Source organism: Patagioenas fasciata, chromosome 9, assembly GCF_037038585.1.
Source record: "Patagioenas fasciata isolate bPatFas1 chromosome 9, bPatFas1.hap1, whole genome shotgun sequence".
NCBI classification, from domain to species: Eukaryota; Metazoa; Chordata; class Aves; order Columbiformes; family Columbidae; genus Patagioenas; species Patagioenas fasciata.
In genome coordinates this window covers 27,832,454-27,852,914 of record NC_092528.1, presented here as the reverse complement: position 1 = coordinate 27,852,914, position 20,461 = coordinate 27,832,454, and the positions used below count along the sequence as shown (strand labels likewise).

The 20,461-nt window shown below is 39.9% G+C and overlaps 1 protein-coding gene across 1 annotated transcript; it reads left to right on the top strand.

The window, feature by feature from the left end:
* Nucleotides 1-8,433: 8,433 nt before the first annotated feature.
* Nucleotides 8,434-19,866, top strand: LOC136105354 (uncharacterized). The gene is made up of 8 exons (XM_071812301.1): nucleotides 8,434-8,467; nucleotides 9,488-9,599; nucleotides 14,803-14,953; nucleotides 15,926-16,019; nucleotides 16,923-17,041; nucleotides 17,951-18,093; nucleotides 18,766-18,963; nucleotides 19,273-19,866. The coding sequence occupies exons 1-8, from the start codon at nucleotides 8,434-8,436 to the stop codon at nucleotides 19,382-19,384; spliced, it is 963 nt and encodes a 320-aa protein (XP_071668402.1). The 3' UTR covers nucleotides 19,385-19,866.
* The last annotated feature ends 595 nt before the right edge of the window (nucleotides 19,867-20,461 follow it).

Here is a 20,461-nt window from a genome sequence, read left to right as displayed (position 1 = left end):
TGGAACCATCAGTAGAACAGTTTGCCTTGTATTAAGTACTGGATGTTACCAGTCCTTCCTCTTCACTCTGATGATCACAACAAGGTAGGCGGACGCCATCCTAAGGGAGAAAGTGCAGTTACCTCTCAGCAGGAATTAGGAAATGTCTAGTTCTATAACCTTAAATGTTTAAATCAGGGAAGCAATCACATAGTGTCCAAAACGCCTGTAACAAAGAGCATCATCAGAAAAAGCTAAATGTAATCAGAGTCATCTCCAGCCTGTTCCAAATCACTTTATAGTCCACAAAAAACCCAAAAGATTGCCATTAGTTTCAGTCAGTTTTGGACCATGTGCAGATGTTTCTTGGGCTGTGCCCTGAAGCGTGAGTACAAAGAGCTGGGTGGGAACTGACATAGCTGTGATTTTGTGTGATTACTAAGAATTCAATTTTTTTGCCCAATTTGCAAAAATGACTTCAGGCTATTTCCTTGAAAATCTGGAATGGACTTCTCATCTTCTCATCACACTGTTTCTACAAAAAAGAACCCAAAAACACAAGACTATAAGTGTGCAAGTTGTAGAATTTATAAAGTTGTATTTTGTGTGTGTACACATGTGCGTGCACTCCATTAAATGTGGACATACTGTGAGAATTGCAAATACTATTTTTCTGTCATTTTATAAATAAGTAAGCAAGACCTAATCTATCTTTGCATGAAACTTCAAGATGGTGCAGTACAAAACAATGAAATTATGTCTCTTGGTTTAGATGCTGGAAGACTCTTCCTTGGTGCAGGATGCTTGTAATGGAATAAACATGTTGTTTGTCACTCTCTCAGTAATGGTTCAGGGAGCGTGGCTTGGCTGGCTTCCTGTCTTCAGGTCCCCCAAGTTTAATGAGATGAATTCAGGCCTCTTCAGACCATTGGCGATAGATTCCTCTGCCTGCAATCGCTGCACAGAGATTCCACAAGGTAAATATGAGTAGACAGATAAGGCAGAGAATCCAGGGGAAATAAAGGGTTATCAGTATGTAACACGATGGGCAGTGGCAAAGCTCAGCAGCCACCCAGCCAGAGGGCTCTGAAGAAGAGCTGCAACTCCTTTTGAGGAGCTGGCAGAATTCACACCCGTATATGTTACCTTTATATTACTTTGCATGGATTGTCTACACACAGCAACTCGTCAGTGGATTTATAGGCAGGGCACTGAGAGGTACCTTTAAGACAGGTTAATGCAGGCTCTCTTAGACTTAGTATTATCTGCTTGAAATATTCTTCCTTCTATGAGCACCAAGCATACAGAGATGATGTGATAGTAGTTCCATGAGAAGTGACTTCCACAAAGCAACATGGAAGGTTCTGTTTCTGAAGGGGCATTAACCATCTGGCAGCTCATTTTCCACTCTTCCTTGTAAGCTTGGAAAAATGTCGCTCCAAGTCTTTGCTGTTTCCACAGAAAATGCATCCTGATGACTCTGTAAACAGAGGTTTTCAAGTGGAAAACATGTTTTACATTTATATCTTTCAGGGCTGTAAAGCCCTGCTTATTTTTTAGATTTTTCTGTACAAGGCCTCTTTTTTTTAAGCGGATCTTGGAGATTTCTTTTCCAGGTATGTCCACATTCAGCACAGACACATAGAGGAAAAAACCCAAACAACTAATAAACTAAGGGGGTTCTACAACAGTGTGGTTCTTTTGTGTGTCATGCCATTTTAACTATGGCAGTAGTGCTGCTGGTGACTTATGCTGCTCTAATGTGCTCTAAACCTGCCCAGACACAGCAGTTAGGACTCAGTTTTCCCCAACGGAGTTGGTAGAGGAGTCTAAACTCAGTCTTCACTCCTGTCCCCAGTCTCAGAGGACCTGACTAGCATGTCTTATGGTGGTTTGTGTGCCTGTGTTTCCTTCCCATGCAGGGATGGTGGTTGAAATCACACAGTTCTGCTCCAAAATGCAGCTGGAGCATGGCCAGGACACACACTGGATGGACTCAGAACTAGGCTCTGGTCCACCCGTTTGACTGTATCCCAAGTGTCTCGTTCCTTGGAAAATAAAATCATTGTCAGAACAGAGAATGTGCCCCTCGTGCTGAGTGACCAACAAGGAGAGTTGGTCTAACGCCTTGGGGCAAGGAAGGTGTCCTGCTAGTTTGGCACGTAAGTTCAAGTACTCGCTCTTTAAACTCGGGTCTTGTCTTTCTAAGGCTGAAAATGGGAAGGATGTGATGCTGTATATTGCTGATCATAAACCAAGATGGAGACTGATGTGCAGTGACCCACTGTGTCCCAAGCTACTGTCCAAATCACTGCTTCACCTTGTCGGGCCAAAGTGTCGATGGATTTATGTAGTAGGAAAATCCAAGGAACAATCAAAGCATTTGAAAACAAGCCAACAAATACGAAGCATGTGGGTGCAGCAGCTGATGTTCCCTTGGAGAAATAACACATGATTTCTATAATCATAAAAATACATTTAATTTTGTTTATTTAAACCAGCCCGTGTTTTGCTCGGAGCATTAATCATCTGGTGTCACACAATAGCACACTGAATGTCACACATTGAATCACATCTCCTGCAACGCTCTTACAAATATTCTGGATGTACTCCGCAGCTGTAGAAAGAAATACTTCGTGCCTTGCTGGCTTGAGAGCAAACGCTCTTGCAGCTTCATTTTGTATTCAGTAGCTCTACAAAACAGCGAAGGCAGCATGCGAAATGAGGAGGAATGCTCAGCTGCTCATCTTCCACTGTTCAGCTGCAAATACTGAGGTCTGAAAGAACACATTGAAGTACAAGTGTCAGTAGAAATATTAAACTACCTTAATCCAGAGGATTAAACCTGGTCTTTTACTTTTCTAAGAAGATTTGTTTGCCTGAAGAAGCAACAACAGCTCATCATGTGTCCCCCTGAAGACAGGGTCCCCCTTTTTCCCCCACTGTAAGTCAAGGAGAAAAGGATATTCACATTTCCCAACTGCTGGAATCCAGCATGGAGCTGGCAGAGCAAGACAAGGTGTAGCAGCTGAAATATGGGGTTAGTTTACATTTGAGACTAGTTTGGTGGCCTGGCAGGTCCGTGAGTGGAGAATATAATGACATAAAGTTGTTTAACAGCACCTTCCTAACCTGCCTTTACGGCAGCAGTGGACTTTGCCTCTTCAGTGTCCAAAGATCAGGATGGATCTGAATAGTATGGGTATTTCTTAAAGAAAAGCTGCTGTTTCTATCACCTCATCTCCGTTAAAGCAAAAGTGTAAGGGGGAGAAATGAAGCTATGAAAAAAAATCTAGATTTGTCCTCAGAGGGCGTTTTGGATGAAAACCACTAAAGCAGAGAGAGGCACTGGATGAATTCGTTGTATTTCAAGCCAGTGGAACCTTTACTGGACCCTCCCTGAACGAATCAGTTGGCAGGAAAGACTGATGCATATTGATGGCGTGCTCCCCTTATCAGTGATTGCAAACACATGCTCTGGGAAGTCCCAGCAACAGATCCGGTGCCCTGCAGCACCAGAACTTGGGGGGAATGATTGTTCTGTGTAGAGTGAGGGGAATGTGCATCATCAGGTCTTCTTGTCATTTGAATATACGTGAGTCAAGAATGCCTTTTCCACTGAAATCAGAACACCTGATTTAAAATAGGTATTTGTATCTGTTCCTTGTGAATGCAAAATGCTCGTTACTCCGAAATTCCTCGTTTGCTGAGGCCAACGCTCACACTTGTGTAGCAGCAGGTACACATACCCAAGGGACAAAGCAATGGGAAATCAGTCACGAGAATGCTTAAATAACCCCATTACTGCTGAAAGGAGAAGGTTGTGTTGCCCTCAGGACACATACACTGTGATACAGCAAATGCAGTCTCTGACTTGGACCAGAAAGACTTTTTCATTACATTTAATTTCTTTTGGCAGGCCGTGCCAGTTTCTGGCTTTAAATGCAGGAATTGTGGACAGCAACAGCATGTCTGTCTCCGTCCTATAAAAGAAGCACTGGAGAGAAGCGAGGCTCTTTCTCCTTTCTCGTAACACAAGGCTGCCATTTTTTCAAGCTGAAAACAAGTGGGAGCAAATTATTTGGATTTCCTGGCAAAAGCTGCATGAACAAAACACCTTCTCTCATCTTTTTGCCATGATCAGAGGTGTCCCTGCTTTCTGTTTTCAGCCAGAGAACATCTTTATTATCTTTGCAGACAGTGAATAACAAGACATTCATCTGAAATACGTTTTTTTGGCAATAAGACTTGGAGACAGAATAGGGATAAAAAAATCAGAGATGTCAGGAACAAGTTCTGCCTGCAAAGACATGCTCATACTTTTAAGTTTCTTCTTTGCTTGCAACAGGAGGCAGGTGTTTCTGAATTTGAAACAACTAAATTATGTTTGTCATTCAGCTATATTGCTTTTGCATGCTTTGTTCTTCTTAGTGTATGTACAGCTGGGTAGTTTTTACCATCTTGGCCCAGAAATGCAATAACATCAATCAGAAATGTGGTTCAGTAAAACATATTGTATCATTGAAACGAAAGTAAGAACGAATAGATCTTGGGAGGAGAGTAGATAGGTTTTAAAGCACATTTGTACTGACATGTGTGGGTCTTCCATGGAATTTCCATCATTCTGTTCCCCTGCCTGTTATATGTCTGCACATACGTGAACACACACATATATATATATACATATAAAAATAGGCATATCTCTACATAGGATTGTAAAAGGGGCTTGCTGTGCAGGTGGAGTTTGGTTTATTGTGTGTGCATGCACGCAACTGAATGTATTTCAGTATAGGAATGAAACAGATGCACACGTGAGGTGGAAGGACCTGGGGAGAAAGGGAGGGAAAGGTGCAAAGTGTTTCTGACAAAAGGAAACGCTGCCCACTATAAAAAATTGAGAACTGCTGGTATTGATAATGGAAGACTGAGTAAAATGTATTATGAGTAGTTTTCCCATTCCGTACTTAAAGAGATGATGCCTGTTTATCCTAAATATCTAACATATGACAACTTCGCAAAGCCAGTTTAATAAAGGAGTGCTCTAGTGACTCCTAAGTATTCCCATATTTGCAAGATCTGAGTTTCAGGAAGGCAGGGGTTTGATGGATGAAGTGAAACCATTTTTTCGATATAATTCAAGTAATCAATTCTCCACAAAAAAAGGAAGTGTAACTCTTGAGTAGCTGGCAGCAGTTACATAAATAAAACAATTTCTGGAAATACGGTGGCATCTGCAATGATGAAAGTCAGAGAGGAGAATAACCAGAGACACTGCTGCAAATGCCAGAGTGTATAATAAAAGGATGCTTACCCGACTGCAAAAGGAAATTGTTTATCAAAATGATTTTCATATGATTAAAATAACCTGATGAAACTTATGTTCAATAAATTAGGAAGTACTTAATGAATGTTATGTTCCATTGGGAATTATTAACAATTAACATATGAAAAGGTGAAACATGAGATTCATACTAAAGATGTGGGTGGAGGCAAATGAGATGGCCCTCAATTGGAGTTTTCGTCTTTGGGTGGCTTCATCAAACGTCTGATCTTGTTTGTTTTGGCAGCTTCGGATGCTTCAGATTTTGAGAATTAGACATAAAGGGCATTTAGACAAGGGAAGACTGAACGAAAGCTCATTGAAATGGATAGGCAGCTCGCTTATCCATTTAAATGAGCTCTAACCCATGGCTTCTACAAAAGAACACTCAATTCAATCTCTTGTGAAAAATCTGGCAGATATCTGGCAGATACCTTTGGGGGTTTTCTATATGCACATGCAAGTTTGAGTCTGCTCCAGTTGAGTTCGATGGCATTACTCTTAAGGACTAAAAGATTAAGCGTAAGCTTGCGTGCATCTGTGGATTAGGGATGCAATAATTTTGTTCAATATAAAAAGCCATGTTTTAAAGTGAAAGGGGAGATGTATCTCATCTCAGTGAGACATATAAAGGAAGAAGTCATTATTTCATGTCAATCAACAGGACTCCTGCATGCCACCAACTTCATGTCAGGTACAATTATGTTTTCTCTTTCATACATGCACAGATAAGTTGCCAAGTGTATAAGAAAGCAAGTTATGTCCGTTATTTTTTAAAAAGAAACTTCTGAGAAAAAAAAAACCTCGAAACATTACTTATATGTGATCTTTCTTTAGTGTCAGAAAAAGTCTACTTCATCCAGAAACGGCTGACCGATGCTTTATTAGAAAAGTCAGATTTGATACTGAAGTAAGTCCCTCCTAAAGCAAATAAAAATGCCATTCTTCATCCCGTAAACATGTCTTTTTATGGCTTGATCCAAAGGCCATAAAATCAATGACAAGGCTCAATCTTCAGTGCCCGATATTGTCATTATGTCTTGCAAGCCCGTTGTTTTTCCAGAAGAGAAGAACAAGTTTCAGAACTTGTTGCTTGGTTACAGCCCCTCCAGCCCTCTTGGGGCTGTTTAAAACACCTTAGAAAAACAGACATATATGGTTTTCACTTCAATTATTTATGCAGCTGGTTGTTGATTCCTTTTTGTCTGATAACCCGGATGAAATGTTTCAATAACTCTGTTCTTCTTCTATCCAGGGCTTTATTCTGCTGTACTTGGCTTTTCCCTGTGCATGCTCTCCAAGTCCTACCAGTGGGATTCAGATAGTTTACTGGAATCCTGAATGGGTAGGACAAAAAGACATTTGTTGCCTAGGTAACTCAGCAAAATAACCAGTCAGTTTATGCAAGTGTGCCTGCTTATCTGCTGAAGCATAGAAGAGTATATATACATTTAATATTGTGTTGTTTTTCTAGTTCTTCCTATGAGTATCCATGCAGATTGTACTAATGAAATATTCAAGGAAAGTCTCTCTAACTGATTCATCCCACATGAATGCCGTGGATTCCTGGATATAGTCAAACCAGGTAAGATCAATATAGAAATTAACTTTCTGCTTTCGCTATAATGTCATTAAGTTTTTAGATCTGATTTTACTGGCGGCATCAACCTAATGGTTCGATATCACCACTAAGTATCAGGCTAACACTGAATAAAGTAACAATTTTACATAAAGAACATGAAATTACATCAACAAACTGATTTTTACAAGCTGCTGTATCCCTGGATCAGAAAAATGTTATAATATTATAATAGAAAGTGTCATTGAAGTATTCTTTAACGATGATTAACATTATGTCAAATCAGAGAAACTCAGCCATTTAAATGCATAGACTTTAAAGCCAGATTGATCATCTAGTCTGACCTTAACAAAGTCAGACTCTGTGAATCCTGTACGAATGCTGAATCTATTCACATCAACAGAAGTTTTCCTGTTGAATACTACGGTGCCAGGATTTCATGGTCTGAGCATTTCAGTTATTTCTATATAAAAGGAGCTGGGTGGGGGGATATTATTATTTCTTTTCTTCTACTCTTTGAGTGCTCTGTTCAATTAGACTACAAACTCTCTGGAGCAAACCCTTTTATTGGCTTTCTGTGGTGCCCAGGACAATAGGGCCTCGTGTGGCCTACTCCACTCAGAATAATTTTAATTGTTTTCATCATTAATCAGCTCTCAGGATGAGGAATATCCTGCCCAGTTCATACATATTGCAGGAGTGCAGCTGTATCTGTAGGACATGTAGGGAAGTATCTGCTCGGTTCAAATGCAGATGGGAGAGAGGCAGGGTTGGGAGTGATGCCCACCCTGGATTTGCCTCACTCAGCCATTTCAAAGCCAGAATTACTGCTCAAAACTGGATAAAGTGGGAAGAACTCTTTTATGCAGGGACGGGACATGCTGCTGAATTTCTTGGCAGAAGCACATTTTTTTGGTTCTAAAGATCTGAAAAATATTGTTTATAATGGAAAGGCCAACACCATATTGAATATGTCACTTCGCTGCCATAGCACATAGATAATTTTTCGGATGCTTCATAAGGAATGTATTTGCCGGAGAAGATATGAAGCCTATTATGACTAATACCCTTCATGTTATATAGAGAGGAAAAGTGGTGACTAGAAAGGCCCCAAATTACACTCTTGTTCAATTTAGAAATAAATATTATGCTTTTTTCTTAGCAGGTAGAGAAAAGAGATGCTGAAATGACCTGATGAAACTCTTAATACCCTCCACTCTGCCCACCCTGTAATAAGCTCAGTTCGTTCCGCCTGAAGATTTAGTGAGATTTGTGTGGAATGATTCCTTTGTTCAATTTCAGACGATGATCTGACAATTCACCATTTGGAACCACAAAGCGCCTTTGCATGGGAGCTGAAACTTTCTGATGAAAATTATGCTTCTGTGCTTTACTCGCACAGTGAAGTTGGCCAGCAGAATTCCTAAGAGAATGTTCTAGAGACTTCAGTCGCTGTTGGGGAAGCACTTACCTTTATATACAGAAAGATTTTATAATGATCAGCCTTTATAAGGACAAAGAAGAAGAGAAAAGAAAAATCTGAAGGAAAGGGAGGATGGGGAATAACTTTTCTGTGAAGAAACTGAAAGGTAGGTAGGCTGAACCATAGAGGTTTGTGACTATATGGTATTTCCAGTTGAATATCCCTGGGCAGAGGGGTTTACTACATATTTTTTCCACATTGATCTAAATTTATTTATCCCCTCTTCCTTCAGTGTGGAGCCTGGGAGCTCAAGTGAAGAAGGAACTACGCCTGTAATATGGGAGATGGAGATAATAGAGCACGATTGACTGCTCTGTGAGAACCTAACACAGCACAGCACTGAAACTTGCTCCTTGTAACAACTGGTTGAGTTTAATAAACACCTGAAACCTTCAGCAGGGACCGGCCAATGCCCATTACAGCGTGGGGCTGCCAGCGTATGCACGACTGAACCAAACAAACCCGATTTCAAGCACATTTTGAAGTGAATAGCTTCACTAGACCTATTCTCAGAACCCATAGCTTTAATGCTTTAAGGAAAATAGAACATAAAAATAGCCATAAAACTGACCTGTCAGTTCCCACCGAGGGAAGAGTCTCTGTGTTTGTTCTCAAATGCAAACTTGAAGAAGGAAGCCTGGAAAATTGTGGATAAATGGCTGAGCACATTCAAATGGAGCAAAGACATTCAACAGAGTGAAGAGATGCTCACGGAGAACTTTCATGAACATTGCAAGAAATATAAGACTCTTTGAGTACCTATTAAATACTGGGATAAATTAAGTGAGCATTTGACCACCATTAACTAAAACAAAAATCAAGACAATTAAATTAAACAGTATTCTCTGAAAATGAAACAAACAGTTTCAGAACAAATATGAGGCCTTGGTACTTATTTTAAAATTGTTCTTTAAGCTCCAATGATTGTTTGCTGCTACCCTTATCAACAGGCATGCTGAATAAAGCTATAGCTAAATGGAAAGTTAAATGTATTCACAAGGTGCTAATGTCTACATCTTATTATTTGCAGCCTCTTAGAGAAAGCAAAAGTAACTACAAACAGCGCTATGCCAGAAACTGGTTTCTTGACCAACAATGTTACTTCAGCGTGCAATGAACTGATAAGCAAAGAAAGGATATGCTTCAAGTGGGAAAAATGTGAAAACAATCCAGAAAAGTGAAGTCACTGGAGTGAGCACACCAGAGATTCATCCGGCCGATCACGTATCCCGCTACAGGTATCACCAGCCACCCTCTGGAAAGAGTGTTCATTGATACCAGCTAGATCAGCCCGGGAATTTGTTTGATGTGCTTAAGAGATTGGTAACAAAACCTCCTAACGTGACTGGGTTGCGAGGTGACAGCGTTCCCTTGGAGACGGTGAATCCACACAGCCCCAGCCAGGATCCCTGCGGGTCCTCTCTCTCCAGAGGAGGTAGAACCACCTCTCTATGCAAGGGCAAAGATGGGAAGATAAGCTCTGACTCTAGACAAATAGCCTTATGCAAGATGTGAGGATTTTACGGAACAGCAAGACATGTCTGAAAGGTAGGAGGGTGAAAGAAGAGAAGTCACTGTAGTCATTGCACAGCTGGCTTGACATGCTCTGACAACAAAGATAGTGTTACAGGATTGAGTATCTTTTTAAAGCGTACCAACCGGTGTTGCTGATGGAGACGGCTGTGCAGTGAAAACAGGAAGAAAAACGGGGTTTTTCTTGGTGGTATTACTGAAAGACAAAAAGATCTCTCATCAAAAATGCATAATTTGCCATAAAAATGTGCAAAAGGCGCATCGATTGAGGCGCGGAATTTGTGTTGTTGCAAGCTAGATCCATGAAGAGCTGCACGGAATGTTAGCTGAGATACTAGAAATGTGTAATTATGGTGATAAGACCTAATTATGTTAATTATGTCATTTTGGGGGGCAATTTTATGATACATAAAGCAAGCTAATTGCTGATCCAGCTAACAGCAAGGGTGCATTGTAACCATAACTTACAGGTGTGTTTGTCAGAAAATTATGCTCAGAAGAACTGCTTCGAGGTGTTGCATAATGCCTCATAAAACTCCTATAAAAAATAATGGAAAGGTAATAGAGCATGGAAATAGTATGTCCAAGTCCTCTACTGTTCTAAGTTCAGAGAGTTCTGATAATAAATGTTTGCATACAAGCAACAGTAGCGACATAGCAGTAAATTGTGTGCATTTTGAACAAAGCACAGCCTTGAATTCTGAGCTTGCTGTCTTTTAAATACCTAAACAAACCGTGCTTGTAAGTTAACCCTGCAGTTCGTTTCTCTTGATCAGCTTTGGCGTGTGCAATAGACTGAGACAACAGAAATAACCCGGTATTTGTATCATGCAAGCAAACAGCTGTTTGTGCAAGTGGCTCGGACAGATCCGTAAGCAGCTCTGACCTCGATGCAGAACTCTTCTCTTTGGGAGGGTTTATTGCCCTTTTTTTAGTTTGTTTTGGTTTGGTATTGGTGTTTTGTGGGGATTTTTTGGTGGTGTATGTGTGGGGGTTTTGTTTGGTTTCTTTTCTTAGATTTGGTTCCTTTAGAATGGTCCGTGGTTTTCACTTACGTAGTAGTAGAACTGAGAGAGCTTGGAGCACTTTGCTGTTAAATAACAATCTGACCAGACTTCCACTGAGGTCAACTGGCCTTTCCGTCCTGTATGTGCTCTGGTTTGGTGGGTTGTGAAGCTGTAGTAGGAATTCTGACTGAACAGGTAGTATAAATAACCCCACTACTTCTTCCCAAAGGGCATTTCAGATCTACAGGGAGAGCAGCCACGGCTCAGTAGCTGAGAATAAGATGACTGGAAGAGAGACCAAAGCCCCAAACCACTCAAAACATGGGGACAAAAGCCTTTCAAATCCCTATTGCAAGAGTTTCCTTGTAACCTTCTTTCTCTTCACTTCCACTGAGTTTTCCATTCGCCATTTTCCGTGAGGCAAAGCTGAACCTGCACTGTAGAGTCTAAAATGTTTATCAAGCCTGCTGGTTATATCAGGAGAAAGGAATCTTTTCACCAACAGTCTTTTCTTAATGGCTAAATATCTAAAATAATACACAAGAGGAAAGTTTTTCACTCAGAGTATCTTTCACCGGTGTAGTTTCAGAAGTAGCTCAGCTATAGCTCTTCCATGTATTTCATGGGCTTTTAATATATTCTACTCTTAAAGTCAGCATGGCTCAAATGTACTCGCACTGCAGTTAGGAAATCCTCAATATTTTGCTGCTTATGAAGATTTTGCCAAGGGAACGGAGTCATTTCACAGACACACAACTGACACCAGCATCTTGATAATGTGTGATTTTTATCAATGAACTCCACAGGGGTTCATGATTTTCCGAGATAGGGCCTTATATCTCCTAAATAATGTTTTGAAAAATGCAGTAGCTGTTCTGTACTCATTCCTTTCAGTTTACAAAATGTTTCAGCCACTTAATTCTCCACTTCCAATGAGGAAAATGCATAAAATACACTGGGTTAGTTACGAGTGCTTTCCCTTACCCCACAGTCTGTGCTATTAAACCTCTACTCAGCTCGTGTACAGCGCTCTAGATTTCAAGGTGCTAGCAATAATTTGCTTTGTAGCATTTTTTGTTTGTTTATTTAATTATATAGATGAGCTGGCTATTGTATAGATTTCCATGAGGCTGCACGGAGCAGAATGATTTCCTTGAGCTTTTTTGAAGTGATCAGAAGTCCTTCTATTTCAAAGCACCTTTCGGCACTTAAGGTGGGATCCTCCTCATCAACCTTCAGATGCCTTGAAGTTGTGTCCACTCAGGGAAGCCCATGGGCTCCTCATGTAGACAGGGTGGACTGTGGTTTGCTCCAGCTGAAAATAATTGATATCGATGCTGGGTTGAGTATGGGGGTGTCTGGATGTACCCACTTGTCTCCATTGAAAGAAAGAAAATTTGCTAAGCCTGGCTTTGTAACCTGGCAACTCCAGGTAGGTGGGAGAAGTCATACTTTAACCAGATGAAGGTTTTAGGCATTTAAGTTTGACATATTCTGAATTTTGTATAATACGCGGGTTTGATATCAGTGGCAAAGCTGTAGCCGGGATGCCAACAACTAGACTAAGGGCCAGGCTCAGAAATCAGAAGTTGGCAACACAAGATTTTTCCCCCTTACCATTTTATATATTTTTTCCAAGTCTCTATTATAGGATTCATAAAATATAGTCAAGTATCTCTGCTTGAAAGTCATCATAGATACCCCCCTGCCCCAAGAGGAGAGGGAATGGAGGAATGCTACTGCCACAGAGGGTTTCCATTAGTGAAATTAATTCCTCTCTCATAAGAATTTAGGTCTATGATTTATGAAAACCACCAATTTCTCACTGCAGGCAAAGTGAGAGGAAATGACTCAGCCTGGACAGACATCATGAATCTCATTTTTTCTTCCCCTAATGCTTGACATAATCTAGTGCGCTGCTCCCGGAGGTGTCATTGGAGATTCATACCCAGCCCAAGGGCCTCACAATCAAGGCAGACAATTTTGTTACTTTCATGTGTTGTGTGATCTGTAATTGTTTGGCATTGCATCCTGCCTCGTTCATTGCCATTTCTTTTGCATCAGTTTTGCAAGAGAATAGTAAAGGAAACAAAGCAAGGAAGAGAAAAGCGTGTCGTGCTTGCTCCTTCAGAGAAATCTTCTGTGACATAATGACAGATTCCAGCTGGTGCTTGTTAAACCCAGGCACTTTTGAGATGAAAAACGCTTCCTTCCGTCACCCTTTCCAATAGGAATCTCACTACTCACCTGATGGGAGAAACCTTATCTATCACATATTGATTCTGGAACTTTGTGTTTTATTTTCTATCACCGATACAGAATTTTGTGAGTGAGTTTCTGCCAGAAGATCAGGATAGATATCATGTTAAATGGTTCAGCTAAAATGTTCTCTCCCACTTTTCAAGGGACTAGGAGTGTATATTCGTGTCTCGGCAGAGCAGGCAGGATCTGGCTGAGAGGAAGGAAGGTTTTGAAAAGCCGTGCAGTTATAAATAGCCATTTCAATACCTCTTAACAAATCGCTTCCAAAACTGAGAAGAATAACAGATCTTCTTAAATATAAAATAATTTCTACGCATTTCTCCGGTGCGACCTCGTTTAACACACAAGGAAGCAGAAGCAGAGCAGATACCAAGACAGGGCTAAGGAAGAGTTCCCAGCACTTCTTTAAAATATTATTCTTTGTATTGACCCAATGTCAATGCTCTTTTTACAGGTTTGCCGTGTATGTGACTGCCCTTTGCTCTGTAGCAGCAAACACGCGTGAAAATGGTCTGTTTGCCTCACAGGGACCTCTGAAAATGCCTGAGTAAATAGCTGTTATTTTCAGAAATGCTGAGCTTGCTCAGCTTCCTTTAAGTCACCTACAGTTTATTGTGGCCGCTTTGAATCCCATTAAGTAAAACACCCTAAGCATGAAGGAAGGAGTAGTTCCCTGTGTCAGTGCTGTTAAGTGCAATCTATACGCACTTTCAGCCAAAAGCCAGGAAAGATGCAATATTGGGCTTTGATGATGTTTAAAAATGGCAAAACAATTTTACTTAGGTCAACAGAATCTGTCTCTCCATGATTATTTGCCAATAATCTGTAATCATAAGTTTTAACTGCTGTTCTGTTTAGTTTGTCTGTTACGCTCAATATGAAACTTTCATTACCATCCTCACTAGACCATTTTAAAGCTGCATTTTATTCTCCATTTCTGTTCCTGACTATAAGTGTTTGATGCTTACTGACAGCTAATACTTTCTGGCAAGCTCACACCGAGCTTGTACAGTAAAATTACAGTGCTGTATGCACACACTAACTTGAAATTATTATTTTTTTAAAGTATTCTATGGTAAATTTCTAAATTGCAGCTGCCAGTCTGCAAATTATTCCATCTCTCTAAAGCACAGTTGGAGAAATTTCATCATTTGAGATATGTAAAACGTACTTGGAAAGTGTTTTTAGGCAGTGAACTTCAGCACATGACTTCAAGACTGTTGAACAAAGTTTAACTCTTCTCTATAGCCTTGATATTCTACTCAAACATACTCAAGGGATTACAAGAAATAGGCAGTTGAGGTATCTTTTCGTACAACCCGGATCTATAGGAGCATGGCTTTGCGGGATAGGAGGAGACATTTCATGCTATTGAACAAGTTCAGTTCTTCATTTTCTCCAAGACTGAGATTTCCTAAGGAACTGCCAGTAAGTTTCTCTTTCTAATGATCAAACATATTTGTGAAAGCCTCATACCTGTAAGTAAATGGTACTTAGATGGCGTATGGTTTGACCTCAAGACCATGGTTATTGTCTGGTGGTAAGTCCTGCCCCTTGCCACTCTGTATTTTCTGTTATTATAAATTAGTTTGCATTTCTCTGAACAGAATCAATTACTGATTTAACATCTCCTCTCTAGTTCCTCAGGTCTGACGACAAGCAATCAAAAATTCTGTCAATCCTATTCATCTTGCTGCTCCATCCTAAGTGATACACACGATATTCCACCAGTTTTAACACAAAACAGAGGAATCATCTGGCAGAACTGTGATTCTGGGCTACCTTCCCCAGTAAGTGTTTGGTTTATCACTCTGATTACACGTTTGTAGAAGAAAGACATTGACAAAGAGTAACTAAGGCAGAAATCTCTTCCTCAGCTTTGAAGCTGATTATGTTTTGCCTCCTTTTATCTTCCAAAGATAGGTCAGGTTATAAATAAGATTATATGATATGGTGTCAGCAATGACTCAGCCTTTGAGCACTATGCACAGAACGGGATACAATGGAGAAATATCTAGTTAGTCCTGAGGAAGCTGTGTACATTTGCTATAAAATGTCATAACCAGGAGCGCTATGAAGACATCTGCAAGATCTCATTCCAATATTTGAGCTGATTTGTGAAAGTAAACCAGGATGGACCATGGCAAACTACACCTAAACTGTGAATTCCCACAGCGTTTCTGGCTGTGGCTCTAATGGGAGGGGATGAGTCAGAGGTTCATGCTCCATCTCTCCTCCCTCCTCAGCTCCACCACCATGGTTTCCAGTGGAATAAATGCTGAAAGTTGAAGCAAACACCAAGCTGCGTTGCATGGGGAGGTTTCCCCATTGCAGGCAATCGCAGAGCTGTGTCTGTTGGGCACGACACAAATCACACCAACTGCAAACACTGTGGGCAGAGCTGGAAACTTTGTTCCTTGCCGTCTCTTGGGAGACCGATGCCCTGGAAATTATAGGACATGCTTTAGTGGAAAGCAAAACGGGCAGAAACCTCATATTGCTCACTGCAGTGGCAGGTTTTCTGTATTTAGATGTAGTGCCTCAGTTGTAAATGTGTTCACATGCATATGCATGCACAAATGCATGCCATTGTATCTTCATTTTCATAGATCATTTTGCTATTCACCAGATGGTATTAAGGCAGAAGACACTGTAAACATGTATGAATATTATTTCTGCTGTAATAAGGCCAGAAAAATTAGAAAATACAATGCCAAAAGCTGAAAAATCCTAACTGATTCTTTCATATCTTTATTTTTAAGCTTCCTTCAGATTCCTTCAAGTATCTCAGGTGGTATGACATAGAAGAACATGATGTTCGAGGAAATCAGCTTCAATGTCCCCGAGTGAGAGAAGGTAACGATCAAAAAGACTTATTCGTGTTTAAGCTTTAATTTTGAGTATGTCCTTAAATGTTATGAGCTTAAATGAGTTTGCCATTGTTCTGAAAAGTGACCAGATTTCATCCCGTATTGTACATGTTTATTTTTTTAATCACTAGAAAAATGCCCTTTGTAGCTTTGAAAAGGGGAAAAAAAAATTCAAAACCATAAGTTGAAATTTTTTAAGATTAATATGGTGTTGATTGCTTGCCTCTAAATTTCATTAACATTTAGATACTGTTCAGAATGCAATAACCATATACCAAACAAGAAACCAAGAGTGAAATCCAGCCCTGCAAACACTGACATGTACTTTATTTTAAGACTGAATTGACACAATCACAATCTCTAGACACACTGCAGAGAATGAAAGGTGGATTTTTAAATCTGGTGTTTGCATTTTGAGGACTAGATACACCTCAGCTTTTGAGTATGGCTGTCGATCCCAGGTGCAGTTGCTGTCAGTAGACTGGAAGTTGCAAATATATCCCTTTTTTGGGACAATTAAAGAATACATAACAGTTACATAAGCTCATAACGTGAAATAATTTATATAAACAGTATTTTAGAACTCAGATGCTTATGCTCAACCATTTAGAAAAAGCTTTTAACTTGGGCTGTAGAAGAAATGTCACTTACTAACCATGCACCAAATCATCATGACCTTAAAATGCTTGCTGAATTATGGGTCCAGAAAGGGTAGAAAAATCTTCACATTAATTTACTTCTTAGAAGCCTGAAAACCTACACACCTAGAATACTATATATGTTGCTTCACTTCAGAAATCTTCCCAGCTGTATATAATACTCTTTGAGCAAGTAACTTGACAGTTCCATATCACATCCACTATTGTCAATCTTGCTTTATTCTGATCAGGGCCTTCAGAAGAAGAGCTATTTTTCAGAGGAGAAGAACATACTTGGAAGAAAAGAACACAAGTAACTGACACAGAGAAGTGGCAAAAGAAACTGCAAGAGAACTGGGAAAACTGTGCTGTAAAACTTTCTCATTAACGTTTTGTACTGTAATAGTAAATAAGCCAAATAATAATGTACTAGCTGCTCATTGCAGCTGACAGTTTGAAAGCTCTGGTTGACACTGTATTATTGTAAAATAGAAGGTTTTTTACAACCTGGAAGCAACAATGGCATGTGCTTTTATTTGGGTTGTGACCCAAAAGAGTAAACTCCTGTGTTGTGACAGGGCTTCATTTGTGCTCAGGCACATAAGAACTAGTGACATTCTTTGCCTGCCGAGTGCCTTCCTTTAAAAATCAATGATGAATGAATGACTAGAGAAAAATTGATGGTGAATGAACAGTTAGAGAATGGAGTAGTTTCATTTCAGCTCTTCCACCTGCTCCTCATGCCAGCCTGAGCAGTTCTTGTGGCTGGAGTTACTATAACACATTATTGCTGGTTCTGATCAGCAATAAGTCACAAGGAGGAAGCCAGGGAGTAACTTCATCTAACCCTGAGATCCAGTGCTCTGGATCACGCTTCTCGCTGCGCAGAAACACTCGATACAGACTGGAGAAAATTGACACCTGGCTGCTGCACAGCACTTTGTTTTCCAGATCAGTTTAGAAGCCAAACCAATAGGCCACGATCACTTATTCCTGCTTTCTCCACCGAGAACACACACCCTGGCATCCCCACTCAAAGAGGAAGGAGGGCTGGACATGAAGACTGACATGCTTAAGAGATGGTTTATTTCTTCGTTACTTTACCTTTTTTATGCAGTTAATCAGTATGATTCTAAGGTGAATTTGGCAATCGGTGCCACCAATTAGTATAAGAGCAGCATAGTGAAATAGATTCACCTTTTAACTAATTCTGACATTGACAAGATTTAAGGAAATACTTATTAGAAAGATAAGATTTCTCTAATTTTTCTCTTCCCAGGAGCTGAACCTTTCATTTCAGGACCTGGGTGATCTTTACCAAGCAGAAAACTTTAAAAGGATTCTCCAAAGATTAATTCGGGTGGAAAAACTTTGGCTGGTGGACAATTCTTTGACAGATCTAAGTGCCATAAGGTTGCCAAGGTAGGGAAAATATCCTCTGTTTCTATTTTACCCAATATCATAGAAATCAAAACTATTATTTCCCTAAGTAATAGGTGGAACAGGCTCGTGAGAACTGCCAAAATATGATATTTTGGGGGGTATTACATTGATAATCTATCATTCTATTGCTATTCTGAGTTGATGTCACTCCCAAGTTGAGGATGTCAGGTGATGCCTCCTTTATTCCTGGTGGATAATTCCTGAGTCTCATTAAGTTCAATGATATTTTTACTAGAAGGGAAAGCTGTTGAAAACTGAAGGAAGGTGTATGAGGAGACGGTGGAACATGACCCAAGCAGAGAGGATGTATGTGACCATAACAACTATCTTTTTATTGCTATTATGTTGTTGTGTGTCTTGGTACATGGAAAGTTTGAATACTGAGGATGGGAATAATGATTTACATTGTACAATATAATGAAAGCTGGGAGTTTAAAGTGTAGGGATCTGATCTTACAGTCCATGGGTAGGCAAAAATAACACAAACGTAAAACTAGTGTGAAAGCCGGTCTCAAGGAATCAAATTCTTGATTTCCAGTCTCTCATTGGAAGGCCGAAGTTGCCATGATTTCAATTACATGAAGAGCCATCCCTGTGTTGACTTAATATTAAAGATATGATTGGTGATGTCACATGCTTTGTGCCTTACAGATGCAGAGAACTAAATGTCAATAAAAACCACTTTACATCCTTCAAAGAGCTGCCAAAGATACCTCAGATTCAACACTTATCACTCGCTGAAAATAACATTATGACACTAAGCGGAATATCAGACTTCAGACACACTCCACTTGAATCTCTTGTACTCAAGAGGAATCCCTGTGAGTTTCAAGAAAGATACAGACAACTGTAAGTCTCATCATTCTATAGCTAATAAAAGTTGATCAACATAAAGAAATGTTTGTGAGAGAGTTCAAAAGTGATGCTTTACTGAATCTAGGATATAAAACTTGTGCAACAGAGTGAAAACTGGAAATTTGTAGTTAGCTCTTTGTCAGATAAATTCTGCAACAAACGACGAATCAAAAATTCCAACAATACAAATATATTCTGGATATGTTTTAATCCACTATTTATTTTTACCAGTGTCTATTTTATTCTCAACATTTCCAAAGAGTTTTTTTCTCAATTTCTGTTTTTCTTTTGTCTTTCTTTAAGTGTATTCTCCAGTTTGCCAAATCTGAAAATGCTGGATGGTGTCCCAAAACTGCCAGAGGACTGTTCCCCTCCAAGTATCAGGTTTTTTTTCAGAATGTGTACTATACTCTAGCACTGTATTTTTGTAGAATCGCGTCTGTGCTATAATCACCTCACTTCAAAGATACAATATATCTTGTGTATGGAAGTTACTATTTTTTTCTGATCAAGGAGATGTTGAAGCAGAAATGTAATTTTTGAATGTGTTTGTGATACCACAGACTTTAATTAAGTATGGATAAATGACATGTAAATAAGACATAATGTGTATGCTGAATGTCATGAGTTTGGTGCATTAAAAATATCGGGTGACTTTCTTGTCTAGGAACTCTGTGTAGACAACAGCTCGATATTATTGACTCTCACTGCCTTTACTTAAAACGTGTCCAAGTTCAGATGACGTGTCCATTGTGGGAAATGATGCAGGGATTAGAAAAACCAAGACAAAGCAACTGAGTAAAATAACAGGCTATGCAGTTTCCTTCTCTGTGTCTCACCAATGTCCTAGTGTTCTTTAATATGTTTTGTAGATGGAAAGGGCAGACCCACCTCAATCATTTTGACCTTTAGAAATAAAAGAAATAATGCAAAAAGCCCTTGCTTGGGAGTTTGGTGTGGCTAGAGAGCCAATAAATAAATTGTGCAAAAGGAAAGTCTTTTGACTCGTCGCTGGCCTTGTTTAGAAATATCTTCTTGCTTAATAGAGCTTCCTCGGACCAAAGCCACAATGAGGGAAAAGAGCTGTGGAAGCTGAAAAGGGATTTGTGAGGGCTCCCTAGGATATCTGAATGCAATTATCTTTGAGAGGTGTCCGTCCTTGGCTTTGATTCATTTGCTGTTCAATTTTAGCTTTTTTTTCTTTCCAGGCAGCTCATGCTGGCACACAAATAGCTGTGCCACTAATGGTTCGGGAAAAGAATGACAGAGCCCTGGAAAATGAAGACAATTAACAGAATTGCCTAATTCCAGAGACAGTCAATAAATTCTCTGCTGTGTATTGGCTGCAGGCTCGCTTTGGTTCAGCTACACAGGGAGGAGTGATGGCTGCTCAGCCCCATGGAGCTCTGCAGTGCAATGACTTATCCACAGAAAGGTCGCAGCAGCTCTATATGATGTGTTGGATCGGGGCAAGAGAAATGACCAGCTTGAA